Genomic DNA, 23,538 nt, shown 5'->3' with positions numbered 1-23,538 from the left:
TCATGTGTGCTTAAATAAATGTAAGCTAATTGCACATCGTGAATTAAACATTTGCTTTTATCGTGTTATTTATCCTCACCAATGTTTAGAGTGTTTTGGCTCAATAGTTATTGATTACTGCCTCATTTGTTAATGCAGATTAGTGCAGGGTTAGGGTGAATTTATTGCTTATTGATTTAGTCTGAAAATAGATAAAACAATGGTTATATGGATTCTTAATTAATAAATGAACTTAAATGGCATTTTGCTCTTTCAGTGTAAAACAGATTGTTACTTTCAAAATAATAATGGAAGTCTTTATACATTATTTTGAAATTTGGATTCCAGGAGGCCAGCCCCTCTCATTTTTACTTTTGTATCCAATTAAAGAAAAAAATGATATCCTTCTTTTGAACTGCAAAGCTTGAGTTCCTAGAATAGCAGTGCAAAGGTATGGGTCACTGAGCACCATGGCGATCATACTTATCTATTGATCTATTTACCATTCTATATTAAAAGCAGTGAGAAGCCTCAGATTTCCAAAGGTAATGCTTTAATATCAACAAATGAATACACAAAATTGCTGGAGAAACTCAGCAGGTCCTGCAGTGTCCATAGGATAGGCAAAAATATATAATGAAAGTTTTGGGCCTGAGTCCTTTGTCAAGGTATGAGCAAAAAGCAGACAGGCACCTGAATAAAAAGGTAGGGGACAAGGGAACAAGTAGCAGGGGCAGGAGTGTAGGCCATAAGGTAGAAGGGGGCAGAAGAGAGAACTGGTTATTAATCAGGAGTGCAGGGGTAGTTCTATGAATGCAGAGCTGGTGTGGGTATGTCTGGCATCGCTGATGCTGGCATCTCCTGTTTCTGCCTCTTATCCCCTCTCCCTCTGTCTCCTTTTCCCCCACCTCAGCATTCATAGTTACCTGCCTGTTCTTTACTCATACTTTGATGGAGAACTCAGGGCCAAAACATTGGTTAACAAATTTTGGTATTTACTACAATCACAGTGTCTGCAGACATTTTGTTTCACTCCATGACAATAAGTGAGCAAGTAAGGATAATACGACATCACTTATTACATGACTTTTTGAGGAAGCATTCAATGTTGCCTACTCTCTCCATCTCTCAGAACTGAGCCTGGTTTTATTTTGTCTACACCCCATGTACACTAGTCCTAAATCTTTTGCAGAGCTTGATTTGATTCTTTTCCCATTTCTGAGCACGAATTAATCTGTGTCCCACTTGAGAAACATTGTTCTCCCCAGCTGAGCCTGGTGTCAGTTGCATTACAGAGTACTAGTGCAACTTTTTTTTCCAGTCCCTCCTATCTGCCTCTTTAGCAATTTCCTAGTCAATCTGACAGCCCACCGAACATGAATGGGCACTTTCCTACCCTATCCTACTCACAGTAAATAGTCAAACTAATGATGGGAAATGATTAGGGTAGCAAGGATCAATAACCTCTGAATTCTCAATTTAATATATGAGGAAAATTACTCAAAAAGTAAAAAGAAGAAATAAAAACGAAAAACCCACCTTCTTCCTTTACTCAACCTCTGACCAGAACCCAAATCCTATTTGGCTAAGGAGGAAATTGTGGATATCATTCTGTTTGCTGACAGTTTCCCTGTCTTGCATCTCTTTTAAGTCAAGTTCAGTTTATTGTATCTGATGGCACAAGTACAACCTGACAAAATAATGTCCTCTGGTCCTCGTTGCAAAACATGCAGACACACGACCAGACATAGCACACATACAGACACATGCAGTACTCAAATATACAAATAAATAAGTAAACATTGTTTCGGAAATATGAGAACCTTGGATGGTTAGTGTGAGCAGTTCTTTTGGTTGTTCATCATTCTCACTGTCCTTGGGAAGAAGCTGTTTTTCAGCCTGGTGGTGTTGGCGCAGTATCACTTTCCTGATGGGAGCAGCTAAAAGATGCTGCGTACAGAGTGGAAGGAGTCTTCCATGATTTTTCTGCGCTCTTCAGACAATAATCCCAGTAGATCACACCGATTGATGGGGGGTGGTGGGGGGGGTGGGGGGGGAAGGCAAGGGAAAGGTGGCAGGGAGAATCCAGTGATCCTGTCTGCTACTCTTACGGTCCTGTGGATCATCTCCACACATTAGCCAATGAGTCAGCATATATCATCTTGCAATAATTCCCTCTTTCCAATGGCCTCTTTATTTTTAATTTCCACATATTTGTTGGACCAATATCTTTTTACCCATTGGCTTCATTTTGTTCCATGGACAACCCTGTATCCTTATTGCTTTGCATGTGGTTACATCCCATTACCTACACTTCTAAAATAAATCACACTTCCTAGCGAACATATCATTAGACATAAATATTTCACAGTCTGACTGAAACTGGAAATAGCAGACACCTGAAATTTAATTGGTAAGTTACAGAGTAAAATGATAGCTTCCATGTTGTGATCATTGTTAGTGGCGTAGACAACTGGCTTAAAGCAATGTACTGTACCATAATTTTAATGCTTTCCTTATGAAGGCTCCTCATGTTCAGGCATGGAAGAAGTACACTTGATCATCTGAATGCACTCATTGGAAATTTCAGGGTTTTATCTTAATAAACACTGATATTCTTCAAATTTTAACTCATGGATTCAGAAGTAGCAATTAATAACATTAATTTTAATGTTTTTCAACCTAAAGGGGAAGAGAGATTACAATTAATTAAAAAAAATTGTTTTTAAATCATTCAAATTCTCCTAAGGTAATGAGCTTTATGATGTGTGATCTATAATTCTTATTGTATGTTGCATTCTTTGCGGGTTTTTGGTACAACTGGCTGACAAGTTGAACTATTTCTCGTCAAGAAATTATGTATTTGTTAGGTTACATGTGAATTGTGAACACCATTGCATTTTGCTTGTGTGTTAACTAATTTGAATTTATTACTTGCTAATTATTTCCCATGCGGCTCATATTTACTTGGATAATATCTTTGCTGGGTGACAGCCGAGAGAATTTATGTAAAAGCTAGGAGGAAGCATCCAGTTTTGTGTTTTGATTGACAGAGGAGGGCTGAGCAAGCTTGATTTGATGTTTGGTACATGGCTCAGAAACCTGTCGTGACCAGTTCTAGCTCGTTCTCTGCTCTGACTCATTCTCAATGTCAAACTGAAGCATGAACAAAGGAGTCTTTTTATGCCCAAATTGGGCTTAAATTGTTAACAACGGAGTTTCACATTTTCTTATACTGCCTTAAATTATGTCAGAAGTGATCTAAATATATAGGTGATCAATAGATTGTGTGAAATTTACAAGGAGAACATTTCTAAATCATTAGTTAAAAGGCAATCCTATACACTGTATCCTAAAAAAAATCCGAAATCATTGTTTTGCAAATAACTTTTAGTTGTGCTGTTATTTTCCAAGTTTTTCATGATTTTTTTAAAAAATTGAGCGATACAGCATGGAAACATGTCCTTTTAACCTATTGTTGCTTAAATACACCAACTAACTGACAAGCCTTGTATGTTTTGGAGGGTAGTAGGAAATCAGAGAGCACTGGGAAGAAACCCATGTGGTCACGACGAACATGTATAAACTCCTTGCAGAACGTGGCGGATTCAAACTCTGGTCTCTGATGCTATAATTGTGTTGCACTAACATTTTACACATTAAAAAAAAAGTTGTTAGCTAAATATCAGATAATTTTGACGTGAGAGGGAAGCAATTTTCTTTAAAGAGTCAAAAGACTATAAATTGAGCTATTTTGTGTCTATGCATTAGTTTGTTTCTCAGTTACTAGCTGGTCTATTTGTTCATATTTCTACTTGTTATGAAAGAAAGTCAAATTCCTTTATCCATGTGTAGGGTCTCAAATTCAAGATTGGTTGGTCTTTTGGAAGCTTGTGTCAAGGATCCAAAATCAAAACTTAAATGTGACCAATTTTTTTTTCCAATTGCATCTACTTATTTGAAGGTGAAACCAAAAAGAGCGCTGTTGTTTCTTTTGAGCCTACATATAAAATTCTCCCCAGGTCAGTGCTTCTCTTCTGACTCCTACCTCCACAATTATCACCACTCCCAATTTCTAATCCTGGAATCTAACAATTATGAGGCAAGTCTTCAAAATCTCTTTGTTGTAGAATTATGTTAGAGTAGAAATTAAAAGATATTGCTTTAATGAGATGGTTTGGTAAATACTGTATCTCGATGAGGTCACAAAGAAACAAGAGAAGCATTCAAGCACTCAGGGTAGCACAGAACAGAATCGAAATGGTAATCCAAGAGAAACATTCAAACACTCAAGGTAGCACAGAACAGAATCGAAATGGTAATTCTTTGTGACAAATGATTTGAGAACAGTCTGGAAAATTGCTAGCTGCTTGGTGACCATTTCGAGATGGAAAGAATTGTTAAAGATGTGTGGAAAAAGCATTGACTGGATGGCTCAATTGAAATCCAAGGCACAGGTTCAAAATAGAAAGGGGTAATTGTGGGAGATAAATTTAGAAACACTCCTTTACACGAAGCATGACGAGTGTGTGGTGCCTGTTTTGGATGGAGAACAAAATTATACTGAAGTAATGTTGGGATCCTTCAGGATGGATAAATCAGACGGACTTTTCTCTGTACACTAAACACACACACACACACACACACACACACACACACACACACACACACACACACACACACACACACACACACACACACAAAGCTGGAGAAACTCATCAGGTCAAACAGTATCCTTTATATAGCACAGGTAAAAATATACAGCCGACATTTTGAGCTTTTCTCATCTGTCTTCAATTTTTGATGTAGTGAAAGGAATTATTATTATTGGAATAGTATCATTATTCATTATATACTGATTTGCAAACACCATCTTGGCATAGTAATGCTATCAGATGTATGGAAAGAAAGCAAATAGTTATGGCAATCAATGCACACTTCTGATTTGGTGCAAATGCTGCCATTTTATAGTTCAGCCCTCTCTTTTCATTGTCATGTACCAAAATGTAGTGATAGATTTTAAAGAATTTTTTTAGGCATACAGTATGGTAACAAGCCCTTTCAACCCACGAGACAGTGCTGCCCAATTACTCCCAATTGAATGGTGGGAGGAAACTGAAGCCAATGGGGAAAACCAATGCAGACACGGGTAGAACGTACTAACTCCTTACAGACAGCACTGGATTCAAACCCTGGTCCTGTTCACTGGTGCTGTAACAGTGCTGTGCTAACCGTGCTGCCAGCCAGAGCCAGCTGGACAATTCCAACATGTCACAGTACAGAGTGTGGAGTTACAGAGAGAGATCAGATAGTACATAGCAAAGACAACATTATTTTATTGTTGTTCCTTCAGGAGCCTGATAATAGCAGAAAAGAAATTGTCCTTGAATCTGGTGGTGTGTGATCTCATACTCGTGAATCTTCTTCCTGACCAGAGAGAAATGAATAAATTATGGCTGCAATGGGATGTCTTTTAATATGTTGGCTGCTTTTCCAAGGTAGCGGAAGATGTAGAGGGAGGGGAAGAGGATGTGTGTGATGACCTGAGGTGAGTTCACAATCCTCTGCAGATTCTTGCAGTCTTGGGCAGAACAGTTCCTTTACCAGACAGTGATGGAGCCAGGCAGGATGCTTTCAATGGGATATTACTAGAAGCTATTGAGGGATGCAGGTGATATGCTATATTTCCTCAGGCTTCAGAGAAAGTAAAGGTGTGAGAGTGCTTGGTGACATTGAAGGAGAGGTTGCTGTTAAGCCACTAATCCATCTATATCTTCCTTCTATACTGTGACTTGTTGTTAGAGATCCTGCCTATTAGAGTGCCATCCATGGATTTATAAATGGATTTGGGGCAGTGTTTGGCCATGGGTGCACAGAGTGTAATAGGAGGCTAACCACACAGCTTTGCATCCCCTGGTGTTGAGGACGATCAAGGAGGAGGTGCTGTCACCAGTTCTGTGGGATAGGAAGTCGTGGATCCAATTGCAGAGTGGGGTGCTGAGGCCAAGGACACATAGTTTGGGGAAGAGTTTGTTTGGCACTACCTGTATTATGAAGAAGGTGGGGCTATAGTCAATAAATAGTAGGAGTGGACTTTCAAGTCGAAAGATGGAAATTTTCCTTATCCTTGCTACTTAAAGGGATCATCAACTTGTATAAGGATGATTTTTGTTGACTCATGCTATGATTGTGCAGGTGTTCGGCACTTTCCAAAATACTGCAAAGCTTTTACAATTTAGAGAAAGTAGAACTGCAGGCCCTTTATTTCTTTATTCATATTTCAAGTCTGTGAGATATTAATGCACATTTTCTGTTGGAATGCAGGCAGGAGATGGGAGAGTAAGAGAAGCATGCAGAACAGGACAAGGTGCTAAATGTTGGAGGGGCTATAGACCTCTGCTCTGGAAGTAATCAACTTCCTTGACCCTCTGTAGAAAATCTGTGAGATGTTTGTGTTTTTGTTGTGCCTTCTCTGAACAATGGTCTGCTATTTTAGCCTGTACAAAGCTGACAACTGCATTGACAATGGATGTCATGGTGACCTTGGCTAAGACAGTTTCTCTGGGTCCTTCTTGGCTGCAATTGGAGATGTTTGAAAGAACTGGTTTTCATTTATTGTCATCTAAGGAAGGTGATTGAAGCTCTTTATTAAAGTTTCCTACTTTCATTTTTCCTTTTTTTGCCAGAAGGCAGTCGATATCCTGTATAGACACTTTTGCAAGAATTCTAGATGTCCATATACAATATGTAATTTTGCCGACTCCTTCACTTTTGGGAGCTTGTGCAACAAAAGTTATTGAACCATATGTATCTCTGAGATGGCACATTTTCTGCTGTGCCAACTGTATAAATGATTTACCACAACTGTCCAAACAAATGCTGGCTACTGGATGTCAACAGTTTTGGCTGTTGACATGTTTTTGGACTCCAGTTTGCAAATTGTGAGCAGTATGCATAAAATGGAAACTTTGACACAAGATGTACTGCCTGGTGACTTACTGAAGCAATGTTTCTGATTTCTTAAAAAAAACTTTAAAATTTCAAATTTATTAATACAGAAATTTTGTGCTGTTATTTTCATCACAACAGGTTCTTCCATTTACTTTTTCTTATCATGACGTTGGATTCCATTTATATGCAACCCGAGAGTAAATCATTCATGGGGGTTTAACAGTTTCCCATCCAATGAGTGTGTAATAGCAGGAGGCCCTTAAACTTCGGCCCTTGGTAATGGAGCCTTTTCAATAGCTGAACCCAGGTTCAGTGTGTCTCTTCGCATATTGTCTTGGACCTGTTTGTAGGACTTGGTTATGGACAACTTTGCACTATTAATGATTCTTGGGTAGACCAAAGGATGACTTTCACAGTATTGATGATTCTCCTTTGGAACTTAATATTTATCGTAAGTTTGCATCTCTAGGAACGGTAAAAATAGCGCAGAATATTGTGTTAGTAAGTTGCTTGGGATGAACCTTGACAAAAACCACTGCGCATCTTCCTGGATTTTCCCGTCAAAAGCGCATTCCCAAAGGAGTTGGGCAGAGTTCTCATTTACAATGCTTAATTGAAAGTTTGGTAATGAGGCATTCTGCGAAATTGCTCAGAGAATTCACAACAGGATTCGCCATTTCCTGTTGGTCTGTGTTCCTCCCCCTGCTCTTTCTTTCCTTCTCCCAAGCCTTTTAATTCAGGAACCTGCCTTCTGTTTCTTCATACTTTGAAGAAGGGCTCAGGCCTGAAACATCAATTATATATCTCTACTTCCTATGGATGCTGTGTGCCCTGCTGAGTTCCTCCAGCATTTGTGTGTTTTTTAAACTGCGATTTCCATTCCCTGCAGGGCTCCAATGCTTTGTGCAGATCACTGCCTGATGGATTTGTGATGCAGTATTTTTCTGGATTAAGTGTTCTATGAGAAACAGGTGGTGCAGAACAGCAGTGTTTCTGGTTCTTGGACTACACTATTATTTTGCAGATGTCTAGATTTGTAACAATCTGCAGTGTGCTGCCTTACTGTAAGTCAATAGACTTGCAGCCAGGGTGCACAGAAGAATGCAACATGAGTGAGCTCGCAAGAACAACTCTGATGAATGTGATACAGGTACACGATCCTTTAACCGGAACCCTTGGGAGACAGTGTGTTCTGAATTTTGGACTTTTCTGGATTTGAAGCCTGATTTAAACCCATCTGAATTGTAGATGTCCGGATAAAGGATCGAGTACCTATACTAGTATTTGTGATTTTTAAATTCATTGTTCAGCAATCTTTCCTTCCACAAGGCCACAAAGCTCTATTAAAATGCACAAGAAATTAGAGTGGATGAAGGCCATTCAGCCCTTTGAGTCTGTTTCACCATTCAATAAGATTATGTTTGATATTTGACCCCCAGCATTGATTTTCTACTCTTAATTATTTGGTTCTTCAACTATCTAGATATCTCTGTTCTAAATTAACTCCAAGACTGATTCTTCACAGACTTCGAGGGAAGAGAATTCATTTGAGTGAAGAACTTCTCATATTATTTTTAAATAGCCCACCCCTTATTTTGGGTCCTTGGCCCATATTCTATAGCATCGTAGAGTTGTACTACACAGGGGTTTTTTCCACTTGTCCATTCTGACAATGATTTACACTCATTCCATATATTTATATTTATCTCTAGGCTTTTCCTATCCAAGTACCTGTTAAAATGCTCTTTAGATGTTGTAGGTCTATCTCAAACTGCCACTTTCTTAGGCAATTTATTTCAGATACCACCCCCCACCCCTGTCTCAGTACCCTCCAAATCTCCTTTAAATTTCTTCCTTCGCATCTTAAATTTGTCCTTTTGTTCTAGATTCTCTTGCCTGAGGAGAAAAAAAAAAGATGCTGATTATCTATCCTATCTTTGCTTCTCGTGATTTTATAAATTTCTGTAAGAAAATTGGTCATCTACATTCTAGTTTGAATAAATAGTCTATCCAATCTCTCCTTTTAACCACCACCTTCCATTCTGGGCGATATGCTGTCCAATCTCTTCTGCTTCCTTTCTAATGTGACCACATTGTTCCTATTATGAGCCAACCAAAGGGCAGCACGGTTAGATAGTGGTTAGTGCAATGCTATTCCAAAACCAGCGACCTGGGCTCAAATCTGGCACTCTCTGTAAGGAGTTTGTAAGTTTTCCCTGGGTGCTCTCGTTTCTCTCCCCACCCCCCCTCTCTAAAAGATAAGGGGATGTAGGTTAATTTGGGTGAAATTGGGCAGTATGGGTTTCAATGGCCAGAATCTGCTTCTATCATGCTGTTTTTCTTTAATTTAAAAACTTGTCAATATTCTTAAATCCAGTCAAAGCAACATTTTGAACACCTGAGATGTGACATCCCATGTTTTGGCTGATGAAGGCAAGCATACCAAACATGTCCTTCGTTACCCGATCCACCTGGTCACTACTATTAGCAAGCTAAAGACCTGCATTCCAAGGTCCTTTTGTATGTCATTGCTCCTAAGGTTCCTGCCATTTAACACGCTCGTCCTACTAGAATTTGACTTCCTCATCAGGGGTACATGCACACCCTGTATGTAACTTATTTGAACCTTCAAAAGAATTCTGTACACCTCAATGAGACATCCCCTCCTAAATTCTGAAGAATAGGGTCCAAACTACTCAATTTTTCCTTGTTTGGCATATCTCTCACCCAGGTAACCAGTTTGGTGAATCTTCAATGCACTTCCTAATAGCAAGTTTTTTTTTGTTTTGGTAAGCAGATGCACAATGTTCATTATGCTTCAGATGTGCTATCACCCAGTCTGTACATGAATGTTGCCCCACATCTTTGTTCCTGCCCTCACATCATCTCATGTAGTCCCCTTATCCTGCTGCATTGCATGGTAGCCTTAAACTGTTAAACTGAAGACAAGCAATTCAAATTAAATATATGAAAAAAATCATAAAAATATTTGAATTAAAATGAATCATTTTGTGCAGAAACATGACTCATTCTTGTGCAGTTGGCCTTGGAGGACAAACTCGAGCAGTAGTGGACCTACGCGGCCCAGGATTGTATTCTGTCCTCCTGGTATGATCTCTTCGCTACAGTGATCAGATGTTAGTTGGGCTAACTTGATGGCAGGCAACTGGTGGAATGGGAGTGTTAGGGGGGGTAATGGCTACCATACAGTGAGAAAAATTACCGATTAATACTGACTGCTGGACAGCTGAGCACTGTGCAGGCCCTTTTGATGGCCTCAAATTCTGAGGTTGCGTGATTTCAAACTGAGCTTTCATGAAAGAAACCATAAAGATGGAGTTTCTATTTGAGCAGCCACATACATTGAGATGCCAATCACCAGACAGAGTTGTGGTTGGATATGTGAGGGTGCTCATGGAATTTATCATTACTTCCCCATTGGAAATGATAGGGTCCAAGTTTTGAATAAAGCCTTGTGGAAAAAGATTATTGAGCCCCGTATGCTCTATGACATTGTGTCAAGGATTTCAATGGATGCCTGTTGGATTCCTACTGTTGCCCACACAAACTAGTTGTCTGAGCTATCTCTACAGGAATCCTATGTGATTGTAACCTCCATTTATCAGGCTCCTCTACTTATGTGCCTTACCTCTCACCATTCATTAGATAAATTTAGGTGGACAGTATTTTACTTTGTAGCTCCAAGTATGAATGTAAATGTTACTGTGTCTTCATCTTCATTCTCATCCCATTCTTTGTCCACTGTCTGGCCAAATTGAATTCCTAGCCTTTAGCTTCCTGATAGTAGTGACACAGGTGGATAGGGTAGTGAAAGACCTATTTGGTTTGTGGTGAAGGGTGGGGAGAACATGCTCGTAAATCAGGAAATGCTGAGATGAGGAGGAAGTGGGGTTGAAGAGAACAGGATTAGAAATGAGCAATCTCGTTTGCTGGAGCTTCTCCACACTGCTGACTGTGGTCTCGGTGGTGATGACAGGTAATGACTCGAATGACTCGCCACGTTAGCACAGTGATTCACCTATGCTGGCCTCTTGCTGATAAGGTGCTGTTCGTTCTGACTCTGCATTTTTTTTGTCTTGTTAAAGAAAAGGAGATCGATCAGTGAGTGTTTGCAATGCATTTGAGGAACCCTGATGAACAGCTCTTGTACACTATTGTCTGTCCTCTGTCACTTTCCATAGTAGGTTATTGAATACTCTTGACCTCTGCTACTCAACTATCAAGGATGTCCCCATTACATTCCATGGCTGCATTTGGAAAGTTGGACAGCACGGCTGTGCTTCTCCATCCTGCATACAGATAGAAATTGAAGAGCATGCAACAGGTAGTGAAGACTATAGAGTCTGTCTAGGGAAGCATAAGAGTGGTCTGATGATTGACTGGAGTTGGTGGACTGGATCATGTTCAAAGAATCAGTGGCAAATCTGAATGAATATGTTATAGTGGTTATCATCTATATTAGGGAATGTGTGGATGACTGTGTTCCCACTAAGACTATCTGCATCAGAAGCCTTGAAGAACAAAGAGATTTGTTCAAGACCAGATGTGTGGCTTTCAGATCAGGAGATTCAGAAATATTCAGAAAGACCAGGTACAGCCTCTGGAAGGCCAATAGCAATGCAAACAGAAATTCTGGACCAAACTGGAGGCTCAGATGCATGCTAGTCAGCTGTGGAAAGACTTGCATGCCATTGCATTTTATGAGGTGAACAAGACCATATCATTAACTGTGATATATCTATTCTGAATGAACTTGATGCTTTCTTTGCTCGCTTCAGAAGAAAAAGAAAGGAGAAACCTCCTGAATTCCTGTAGCTCTGATGACTTTGCTCACAGTTTCTAAGGATGTGGTGAACAGAACCTTCCAGAAGGCTAATCCTTGGAAAGCATCTGGACCAGATGGTGTACTTGGCCTTATCCTTAGAAACTGTGAAAACCAATTGGCTGGAGTTCTTGTAGACACCTTCAACTTTTTGCTACAATGTTCAGAGGTCCATTCCTGCTTCAAAAGGACATCTGTTACTCAAGTTCCTATGAAGAACAAGGTGGCACTTGCATCTAGCATGATTAAGTGCTTTGAGAGGATGATTATGGAGCAGATAAACTCCCTTCTCAGGAAGGATGTAGACCCACTGTAATTCATCGTAACAGGTCAATGATAGATGCCATCTTGTTGGCCCTCCACTCTGTGTTGGATCACCTTGACCACAAGAACAACTACGTTAGGCTCATTGACAACAACTCAGCATTCAACACTGTTACATCAGCAAAACCTATGAACAAATTAAACATTTGGGACTCTGTTCATTCCTCTGCAATTGGATCTTCAGCTTCCTCATCGGCAGATTCCAGTCAGTGCAGATTGGCAATGTCACTTTCTCCACACTGATCACTAACTTGGGAGCAATCCCAAGGATGTGTGCTTCAACCCCCACGCGATTCCTTGCACATTAATGACTCTGTAGCCAAGTTTGAATCCAGTCCAATCTTTAAATTCACGGACACCACCACTGTTAGTCCTATAGCTGGATAGGATGTTTCAGAGTTCAGGATGGAGATTGAGAATCTGGTTGGGTGGTGCCAGATCAAGAATCTTGTACTTAATGTCACCGACCAAGGAGCTATTTGTTGATTTTTGGGAAGGAGAGGCCAAGGGAGCAAGCACCTGTCTGGATTGATGGGAAGGAGGTGGAGAGAATCAGAACCTTTAAGTTCTTGGGAGTACATATCTCAGAAGACTCTTCTTGGAGCTTTCATGTCGAGGAAACCATGAAGAAGGCACACCAATGCTTCTATTTTCTAAATAACTTGAAGAAATTTGGCATGTTGTTGAATACTCTATCAGACTTTTACAGGTGCACATGTATATAACGTCTTTGACAAACTCATTATCATTAATTGGGTACTTGTGGGTTGGGTGGAAGTGAGAAGATGCTGTTAAGTGTTGTTGGATTATGCATTATTGCACCAAGTTCCTTTGAGTTCACTTAATTAGTGACCTATTGTGGACTCTACATCTCCTCCCTTGTCAGGAAGGCGCAATAGCAACTGCACTTTTTGAAAAGAATGAAGTGGGCAAGGCTATCAGCCACCATTATATCAACATTCAATAGGAGGTTATCCAGAGAGTCCTGGTTAGCTGCATCAGTGTGGAATAATTACTATAGATCAGAGGTCAATCCACATAAGAGTGGCAGAGAGGATCATTGGAGTCTCCCTCCCCACCATTGATGTGATCTACTGAGATCATTGTCTGAAGAAGGCGCGCAAAATCATGGAGGACCACCTCCAGCCTGCACACGACATCTTTTAGCTGCTTCCTTTGGGAGGAAAAGATGCAGGAGTGTCAGAACCAGCACTACCAGGCTGAGGAACAGCTTCTTTCCACTGGCAGCGAGAATGCTGAATAACCAAAGGAACTGCGCACACTAACCATCTCCTATTCATGAAGAAATATGATTTATTGATTTGCATGCATGAAATACTTGCCCTGCATATGTATTGCTTGTATTTTTCTGTTGTCCGGTTGTATGTCTTTTTTGCACTAAGGACTAGAGAACACAGTTTAGTTGGGTTGTACTTGTACAATCAGATGACAACAAACTTGACTTGAATGTCTTGAACAGTTTTTAGAGACTAATTGGCCCATCGTGACTCCTCTTCCTTTTCTATCAATAAGAAGAGGTCATTCAGCCCAGTAAGTCTCAGAACATCCCCATCCATCTCTTCCCTCTCACTTATTTCCCTGTAATTTGTTTTAAGTTTTTCCAGTTCCTTGAGAAAGTTTAGCTAAGAAACTTTTTTTGTAGGAATGTATATGTAAGTACATGAAAATAACTTTCATGAACATTTCATCATTACTTCAGAAAGATTATTAAGATTTGTCAGTAATGATGTACTTTTACAAATTTGGACGAGTCGCCTCTGATCCATCTGAAAATATTCATGACGTTTAGTTATTCTTTTTCTAATTATTGACAAGTAATTTTCAAGCTGTAGATGCGAGATTTGTAATTCCCAAGTTTCCCTCTTGCAGATTCCTTTGGAGCAAAGTGTTTTGTGCAATTCCCCAGTTTGAGCACAAGGTTTATTGAATTGAGAACTTGGTAAGATAGAGCTACTGAAATGTATTCGCCTACTTCTTTTCCTGGGGATCTGTTCTTTTGTACCATTATTTCCTAGTACTAAGGTCTTGCTTTTAAGTTTGGAGAGATTTTTTTGGGATAATTGTGAGATGTAACAAGTGCTACCTGATCCCTTTATATAATTATATTCCATTAAAACCCCTGGTATCTGGCACCTATGGAGATTGGTAGATGCTGGATAAGTGTATTTTCTGGTTGCTTGAGACTCACTCTTACAATGCCTAATACACCTGCATTAAGAATAAACTGTTCAAAAGACAAATACACTTTACCGTACTACACTAAAGAAACTTCACTTGTATGAATTTGTAATCCTTAAAGCATTTTATTTTTTCAGTCACATACTTTGAAAACATTTAACCATTGCTACATCTGTAGGTTCCTCCCCCTCCATGGAGTTACCCAAAAGATGAACAACATTATTGATAATGAAATTCTCTTTCACTTGCAAGTTTACAGATAAAGCCTCTGACCGGGATGACTTTTACTAAACCAGCAACCAGCACATCATCCTGGGCAATGCCATTTTATTCAAACAGCCTCTATGATATTTATTCTCATCTTCACCAAAGGTTTATGTGTTACTTCAGAGAATATTTAAGTTTACAATTTTAAACTTGCATATTTTTACCTATTACATATTTTATTTTTATTTATTTTAATTTTTATTATTTATTTTCTTTGGTTGCTTGAATTCCAGATACCAAGAGTTTTACTGTATTCATTCCAACATTTCAATAGGAATGTCTGATATCCAGAGTACCCCAACATGCTGATGGTAACCATTGACTAGAAACTCACCTGGATTAGGTCAGGAAATGGGTATTCTTTTGACTCCATCTATAAAGCATGCAAAAAAAAAAGTAGGGAAATACCCTAATCTTTCCTGGTTGAGTGTCGAGTGCCGTCAAAACTCAACATCATCCAGAAGTACACAAAAAACTGCGGAACAAACTCAGCAAGTCACGCTGAAACCATAGGAATATGTTCTTAATTGCCCATCCCCAATTGTTCTTGAGAAGGTGGTGGTGGTATGCTGTGTTATTGAACTTCAGGCGGCCTGGTTGTGCAACAATGTGGTTAGGGAGGGAGTTCCAGGATTTTGACCTGGTGTTAGTTAAAGGGCAACAATATATTTCCAAATCGGGGTGGTGTGTGGTTGGAGGGCAATTTTCAGGTGGTGATAGCCCCATGTTTTTGCTGATTTTTGTCTTTCTAGGTATTAGAGGTTGTGAGTCTAAGGAGCCTTGGTAAGTTGTTGTATCGCACTTTGTGGATGGTACAAACTGCGTATGGTAGTTGAATGAGTGAATGGTTCTGTATGGGATGCTGACCTACATGTTATTGAGCTTCTTGGATCTTATTGAAGCTGCACTCATCCAGGTAAATGAAGAATACTCCATCGCACTCCTGACTCAAGTCTAGTAGCATCTCTTAAATCTTAATTTCCCACCCATTCTCTCCCCCCCCCCCCCTCCCACAATCAGTGTACAGTGGCTGTAGTGTATAATTCTTGCATTCAAATTCTGGAATACACTTCAAAAGAGTATCTTCAGAAAAAAAAATATAAATTCAACTTAAGATATTTAGGAAGGGCAGATAATGTCAGACTTATTAATAATACAAAAATCCTCCCCAAAATTGAATAAATAAACAATAAGTATGCAGAGGGGCTATTTGGGAATTAGCTTTCTGATTCTGCCATTCTAGTAGCTGAACTTCTTGGTACATTTTATGAAGAACATGCTCCTCAACCTCTATCGCCAGTATCTTGGCTGGCAGTGCAGCATTGTAAAACCATGCAGTTTTTGCTCATCCTCTTTAATGATTCCTGCTCAGAATGTTTTCTCTTATTCTTGTCAGCACCTGCATGAGGCTCCTTTTAAGTTGTATGTGCTACCTTAATTTTCTTGATTTTTTTTTAGTTCTCTGCTATAGCATTCAGCCACTCTGTAGTGTGGCTAGTCTTAGTTGCGTTCAGGATTCATGTAAATCCGCAGGCAGCTCAAATTTGGCTGCCTGCATTAGAAACTACGTGCATGACCTAATTGTACATCATGATCTCTCTGCTTTTTTTGTTCTTGGAGAACATCTTACTTGGCCCCCGTCTGTGTTTGTTCCTTTTTTCTATTCACAATCTGCCATTTACATTATAGTGACAGAAATCGTAGATTATGACAAATAGTTCTAAGGATATACATGACTAATGAAGCAAGGCCCGAAAAATACAGTAAATCATTTAGAATCCAGTCGTGATGTACTATAATCGGAGCTGTCTTGCGCATGACATGTATCATGGCAAAATACTTACCCTCTGGCATCAAGCTGAGCTGATGATGTGGAAGGAATTGTATCTCAGAAGAATTTAGCTTCAACGCATGTACTGACACTGATTCTAATTTGCACACGCAATGGGCATTTATAGATCTAAAATGAGTGTGACATCTTTCTTACTGCCATATTAAGTAATATGATAATCAGTTCCAAGTGAGTGGTCTTTTAAACAGTCATGGTCTTTTGTTGTAGTTGCTGGTTTAATTAGTAATCTACTGATTAACTTAACTTAACTTAACTCCAGAGTGGGCTCATTATCATTTGTTTAAAGCTAATACTATAAAATGCACGTTGACGCCATGTACCTTATAAGTATAACTTTGAGAGAAAAGTTAGTATTTTTGTCCAATATTTTTAGAACATACTTTACTACAACAATAATTATTACATCAAATCAATTTGCAGATCATTTTCATACGGTCCTTGAAATTTAGGGCTTTCATCTTTTTCTTAAGACACTGTTGATTATAATGATGCATGCATGAATTTTTTTCTAATTGTGGGCAACTTCAGAGCAGAACCTCTGAAATATTAGTGCAGCAATTAGTGCAATACTGTTCCAGCGGCAGCTACCCGGGCTTGAATCTGGTGCTCTCTGTAAGGAGTTTGTACTTTCTCCCTATATCTATGTGGGTTTCCTCTGGGTGCTATGGTTTCATCCCACCCTTCAAAGTATAACAAAGTTGTAGGTCAATTGGATGTAATTGGAGGCAAGAGCTTGTTGGCTTGTTACCGTGCTGTATGTTTTAAAAAAAAAATAGAGAGAATATAAAAAGGGTGTTTCCAAGTGTCTGATGATGTACAGGTAATTTCATTACAATTGCCAATCATGCCTTCCAATTGCTATCCTAGAGAAGTTGTCTGAAAATGAATCTTGCATTGCATGCTGAGCATGGGAGTATCTAGGATAGGGCAGCCAGGGCGCGTTCACTGGGTGCCACTTGAAGGGGGGGACCACTGTCCTTGCCTCACCGCCCAATATTGAACTCCCGAGTCCAATGCTGATCTTCTCTTTTTGCCTCGTGTTTGTTGCTCGCTGACCCAATCTCTGAAACTGCCCCCGCTGCGTTGCTACCTGAGTGAGCCTGACATCTAACTCCTGTGCCCGACATTATGCCCAACAGCCTTACTGATCCTAGCCCCAGCTGTCTGTTGCCCCTCCCTCCATTGAACTCCCGACACCTGACCGACTTGGTGTCACTGATCCTACTTAGCCCCGTCCATCGCCCCCACCCACCCTTGGGGAAAATAGGAAAATAATATAATGTCATTTCCCTCTACTAAATTTTAATTTATTTGTATTTGAATCAGAATACTTTTTGGAATTTTGTGGCTGATGGGTGGGAATGCTAAGGCTGCTTGAAATGTCTGTTGTTATTTTGACTGAGCCAAGTCCATTTGTTTTAAGGAGTTAATATTGCCACTAAAGTTGAGAAAGGAATTGCAGAAGAGCACCTTGTCACCATCAATGCTCTCTGGCGTAATTTAAATACATAATTTTAGAATATACTGCAAGACCCACTGAATTCCTCCAGCAATTGGTATTGCTCCATGATTTACAGACTTTTCTCCTCTTGGGTAGGGGGGGGGGGGGAATTATCAAACTTGAAATGCAAATCTTCAAGCTGTTACAGGTATGCTGGTATGGATCAGTACTGTTCCCAGAACAGTTCCAGTTGGGGATTATGGGTAGGGAACACAGCCATTGCTCTGCCGCGTTTTGAGCTGTTGATGAGCGGCCCCAAAGGCCAAAGTGGCTTGTTGAGGCGCCAGAGTGGCCGGTGGGGCTGACCTAATGGCTCCCACTGCCTGTCCTGATGGAGTCATGGAGGGAGAGGAGTGAATGGGTGTGAGAGAGAGGGGAGATGGGTCGTTTGCTGACAGCATCATTGGGACGTCATCAGCCGGCCTCTAGCCAGCCACCTCGCAGCGGCATTACATTCATGTGAGGTGGCGGAGTGCAGCGTTCCACCTATGATCTTTCCTTGAGAGTGATTGCAGTTGGCGCCTTGGAACCGGCGATGGCGTATTCATAGAGGTAAGTCTCCTGACATAAGGGCGGGGAATCTTTGCCGTGCAGTCAGGCTTTTTCACTGCATGAAAGGGCCTTTCCTTTAATCGTGCCCTTTCATTGCCTTCAAGTTCCTACTCCTTCATTGACTTGCTTTAACATCTTTTGCTGGCCGCTTAGCCAGTCCATGTGGCAGTGAGTCGCTTTCTCCAGCGATTTTGTTAATTGGAGCATGAAATGGGAGATATTGAAATTGTTACTTTGAGCATTTTAACAACCTAGTAAATGACATTAAGGCTCATGAAGGATTTATGTTCATTTTTTTTCCCTGATGAGAAGAAGACAAATTTAGATGACAATTCTCTGAAATCTTCTTGACTACACATAAATGCCTCCAATTAATTGGTTGGGCTTGTTTTTGAGGAATTATTTTAATGTTGGTTTAAACCAAGATATCTACCAAAAATGCCACTAAAATATTTTGTAATATATTCCCTTTGTTAAAATTTCAGTTTGAGAACACTTTGCAGCATCAGATGTCATTTTAAGTTGTTGATGGTGAATCTTGGGAATTCTTTACCCAAGAGGGGAGTTTGAGTATATTCAAGATAACTTTTTAATATATTAAAGGAATTGAAGAAAAAAAGAGACTGAAGATGAAGGAAAATATCAGCCATGAATGATCATAAATGTTGCTTAAGTAGTAAACTATCTGGACAAACCTCCACTCACAGCATCTGCACTTCCTGAGGTCTGAGGTGGGCAAGGCTACTGACCACCATCCTGTAGATTTTACAGGATCTCTATCGAGAGCATCCTGGCTGGTGGCATTACAGTGTGGTATGGATGCTGCAGAGCATTGGATTGGAGGTCAATCCACAGGACCATAAGAACAACAGAAAGGATCAATGGGGTCTCTCTTCCCCCCACCCTCCCACCCCCAACCACTGACATGATCAACCAGGATCATTCTCTGAGCTCTTTATGAAACCTTCCTTCCCTCCCATCCCAAAAAAAACCCAGCATCTTCCAGCAACTCTTGTCAGGAAAGAGACACAGAAGTGTTAGAGCCAGAACCACCAGGCAGAGAAACAACTTCTTCCCATGGGCAGTAAGATTGCTGAATGACTGATGAACTGCTCTTACAATCCCTCTGAGACTCTACTATTTATTTAACAATATTTATTTATTTTTATATGTTCTATATATAAATCGCTTGTAAATATGTGTGCTATTTCTATTAATGTGTTTGTAAGTTTTTACACCAAGGATAGAAGGCTGTTTGTCCAGTTGTACTTGTACAATTGAATAATAATAATGAACTTAAGGCCAATCAACACGGGTCATGTGGTCTACACCCACTTCTTCTTCTTTCTGTTCCTCAGTTCTTGATATTCTATTACTGTTCTGTAATTGTATTAGATAGTCAGGTTGAAAGATATTCTGATATCCAAAACTGGCAATTTTATGTGGTGTGGCAGAGAGGGGAGAAAGGATGGGACAATTAAAAAAAAATGCAAGCATTTGACAACTGAACTGGACATATAAAAGATTGGCAAAAGTTCAGGGATGGCAGCATCTATGGAAATTCATATCTCAAGTCTGAGCTATAAACTGAGAAAGAGAGAAAACAAGGTTATGAGGTGAGTTGCTTGCTGTAGGATTCCTAATTTCCCAAAGCTTGTCCATCATCAACAGGGTGAAAATCAGGAGTCTGTTGGAATGCTATGTCCTTGCTTGGATGAGTGCAACTTTGACATTACTGAAGAAGCTTGACATGATATAGGATATAGCAATCAGTGCACTAGGTCTTGCATTCATAACCACTCACTCACTCTCCCCCGGATGGTGCTGCAGCAGTAAATGTATCAGTTACAGGATGAACTGCAGCAACTCACCAATCCCACAACCTCTATCCAGCTACAAGGGCAAGTAAAGCAAATGCAAGAGAATACTACCACTTGGAAGTAAGTAGCCCTCCAAGCCACACAGAATCTTGACTTGGAAATGTATTGTCATTCTTTTTTAATGTTGCTGGAACAAAATCCTGGAACTCTCTCCTTAACAACATTGCATGCATACCCACAACTCGAAGACTGCAGCTGTTCAAGAAGGCAGCTCATCACCACCTTTTCAAGGCAATTGGGGATTAGATGCTGGCTCAGCCTGTGAACCCTTTCAGTGAACAAAAGGAAAATTCCAGTTGGCAGAAGAAGTGGGTGAGAATGGTTGCCAAAAATGGGATTTCTCTGATAAGGTGAAGTAATGTAGCCATTAAGAAGCAGTTAAGTTCCTGAGTGTAATGTGTTGCAAATATTGTAAAGTCTTGCCTGCTGGGCATGTCCAAACATGCCAGAATATATAAATGAAGGAAGAAGGAAGAGATGGTGGCAGCGGAAAAAAAGCACAATCCAGATACAAACAAAAAGAGAGAGTTATCTCAAGGAAGAGAGTTTGGCATTGTATCCAGACGAAATGTGAGATGTTGTTTCTCAAGCTTGCATTTGGGCTCATTGTAATACTGCATTTGCCACAGACAGAGACCAGAATGGGAGCTGGATGATGAATTAAGTGGGAGCAACTAGAAGCTGTGGACGTGCTTTCGATGCTCTGCAAAGCGATTATCGTATCAGCGTTTAGGTTTTTTGAAAAAAAATTGTGAATATTGAATGCTGGCATTGCATTTGCACAAATGAATGTGAATCACTTCCATACCAGGATAGTGGGAAAGGAAGTGGTGTAAAGCACAAAGTCTGCAGATGCTGTGATTGTAGTAGAAATACAGAAATGCTGGAGGAACTCAGTACGTCTTGCAGCTGCCATAGGAGGTAAAGATACAGTGCCCTTTATCATTATTGTGGCAAAGACACTTTTTTCCCCTTTATTTGTCCTGTGTTCCACAGTTTTAAATTTGTATTTCTGTTAAGAGGAGGAAAGATTAAAACAAGAGGACATGAGTTCAGAATTAAGGGGCAGAGGTTTAGAGGTAACATGAGGGGGAACTTCTTGACTCAGAGAGTGGTAGCTGTGTGGAATGATCTTCCGGGAGAAATAGTGGCGGCGGAGTCAATTGTATTATTTAAGAAAAGGTTGGACAGGTATATGGATGAGAAGAAGATAGAGGGTTATGGGCATTGTGCAGGGAGGTGGGATTAGAAAGGGGTGTTTGGTTCGGTGCGGACTAGAAGGTCCTAATGGCCTGTTTCCGTGCTGTAATTGTTATGTTATCAAACAATTCAGATGTCATTAGTGGACATTCCAGAGTTTATTCAAGTTTATGTATCTACATTTTGGTTTGACCATGTAGAAATTACAGCACTTTTTATACATAGACCCTTCATTTCAGGGCACAATAATGTTTGGGACGCTTGGCTTCACAGGTGTTTGTGAGTACTCAAGAATGTTTAATTGCTTCATTGCTGCAGGGATAAGAGAGCTAGGCCTGCTTATAAGTGTTAGATCACCTTTCGATTCTGTAGTTGCCATTTTTCAACATGAAGACAGTTGTGTCGAAGAAGTAATTGAGGCAAAAAAAAACCCCACAAATAAGCAGTAAAAGACATTGACCTAACCTTAGAATTACCAAAATCAACAGTTTGGAACATCATTAAGAAGGAAGAGCACATTGGTGAGCTCCGTAATTGCAAAGGGACTGGTCGGCCAAGGAAGACATCTGCTGATGACAGAAGAATTCTCTTCAAAATGAAGAAAAATCCTCAAATGTATATTTGACAGATTAGAAACACTTTGGAGGCAGGTGTGGAAATGTCAATGGCTACCATCTGCAGAAAACTTCATGAACAGAAATACAGAGGCTACACTGCAAGATGCAAACTATAGCATAGGTGGTAAACTTTGGATCTTGGGCAGTTCCTTTATGTCTCCACACTTTGCTCTTCCCATCACTCTGATTGATACAGGTAAATTTTGGTCTCATCTGTCCACAAGACTTTTTTTTCCCCCAGAGTTCTGCAGGCTCTTTTAAACACTTCTTGGCAAACTGTAATCTGGCCATCCTGTACCTGTGGCTAACTAGTAGTTTGCATCTTGCAGTGTAGCCTCTGCATTTCTGTTCACAGAGTATGGGAGGCTCAGTTAATATGTGCCATGCTTGCACTCACAACTCCTCCCTCATCACAATTCAGGGGTCTAAACAGGCCTTTTAAGTGAAGCAAAACTTCACATATATCTGTGAGTGATCTCCATCCAGTGCACCCTTTGTAGCCTTCTCTACATTGGAGAGACTGGTGGCAGACTGGGAGATTGCATCTTTGAGCACCTTTGTTCTGCCCATATCAGTTCAGGGATATCCCAGTGGCCAACCAATTAAATTCCGCATCCCACTACCATACTTGCTTCGTGTATGGCCTCGTGTACTACCTAGACCAGCCGAAATTTGAAGAAATAACACTTCATTTTCCTCCTGGGCACTCTCCAGGCAGAAGACTTCTCTGGTTTCTTCTAACCTACTCTCCATTCTTCCTCTGTTCCCTTCCTTTCCACGTCTTCTTTCCCTCAACTCTCCACCCCCTTCCCTTTCTATTTACTGAGCCATCTCTCCTCTGCCTGCTTGCTGCTATGTCCTCCCTCCCTTCTCCACCTATTAGCTCCTGCCTTTGGAACAGTGCTCCTCCTCCACCCCTCCCCCCATCACCTTTTTGTTTGGACATATGTCGACATTTTTACATACCTTGATGAAAGGCTCAGGCCTGAAACGCTGGTTATGTATCTTTATATTTGTTCTATAAAGTATTATTATTTGGCCTGCTGAGTTTCTCCAGTATTGTGTTTTTATTTAAACCATAGTGTCTGCAGACTTCTGTGTTTTACTTCTGACTACTGCAAAACTCTGAAATCTCTTCGAGGGATGCCTACCCTGGAGGTTCTCCTTTGCTCTCTGAATGGAGTTCTGTGGTATTCTCTCTCACTGCTTCCCATCTGTAATCCCTGCTGCTCTCCCAGACTTGATTCCACAGCCATAATGCTTTCCTGGCAACTTGCCTCTGCTGCCATCTTGTGCCTTGTGGTTTTTAGCTCCAATTCTAGTCCTCCCAATTTGGCTCGCGCAGGATTTCAGGTACTTACACAACATTGAAT

The 23,538-nt window shown here is 40.3% G+C and overlaps 1 protein-coding gene across 1 annotated transcript in view; it reads left to right on the top strand.

The window, feature by feature from the left end:
- Positions 1 to 4,231: 4,231 nt before the first annotated feature.
- The window catches only part of slc4a10a (solute carrier family 4 member 10a), a 155,040-nt gene continuing 135,733 nt past the window's right edge, over positions 4,232 to 23,538 (top strand). The window contains exon 1 of the mRNA XM_069935401.1: positions 4,232 to 4,297. Within this exon, the coding sequence (XP_069791502.1) occupies positions 4,240 to 4,297 (58 nt within the window). The 5' untranslated portion in view covers positions 4,232 to 4,239. The remainder of the gene's footprint in view (positions 4,298 to 23,538) is intronic.

This window comes from Narcine bancroftii, chromosome 4 (genome assembly GCF_036971445.1).
Source record: "Narcine bancroftii isolate sNarBan1 chromosome 4, sNarBan1.hap1, whole genome shotgun sequence".
Lineage (NCBI taxonomy): Eukaryota > Metazoa > Chordata > Chondrichthyes > Torpediniformes > Narcinidae > Narcine > Narcine bancroftii.
The sequence above is the reverse complement of the archived record's forward strand: the minus strand, read 5'-3'. Positions and strand labels throughout refer to the sequence as shown.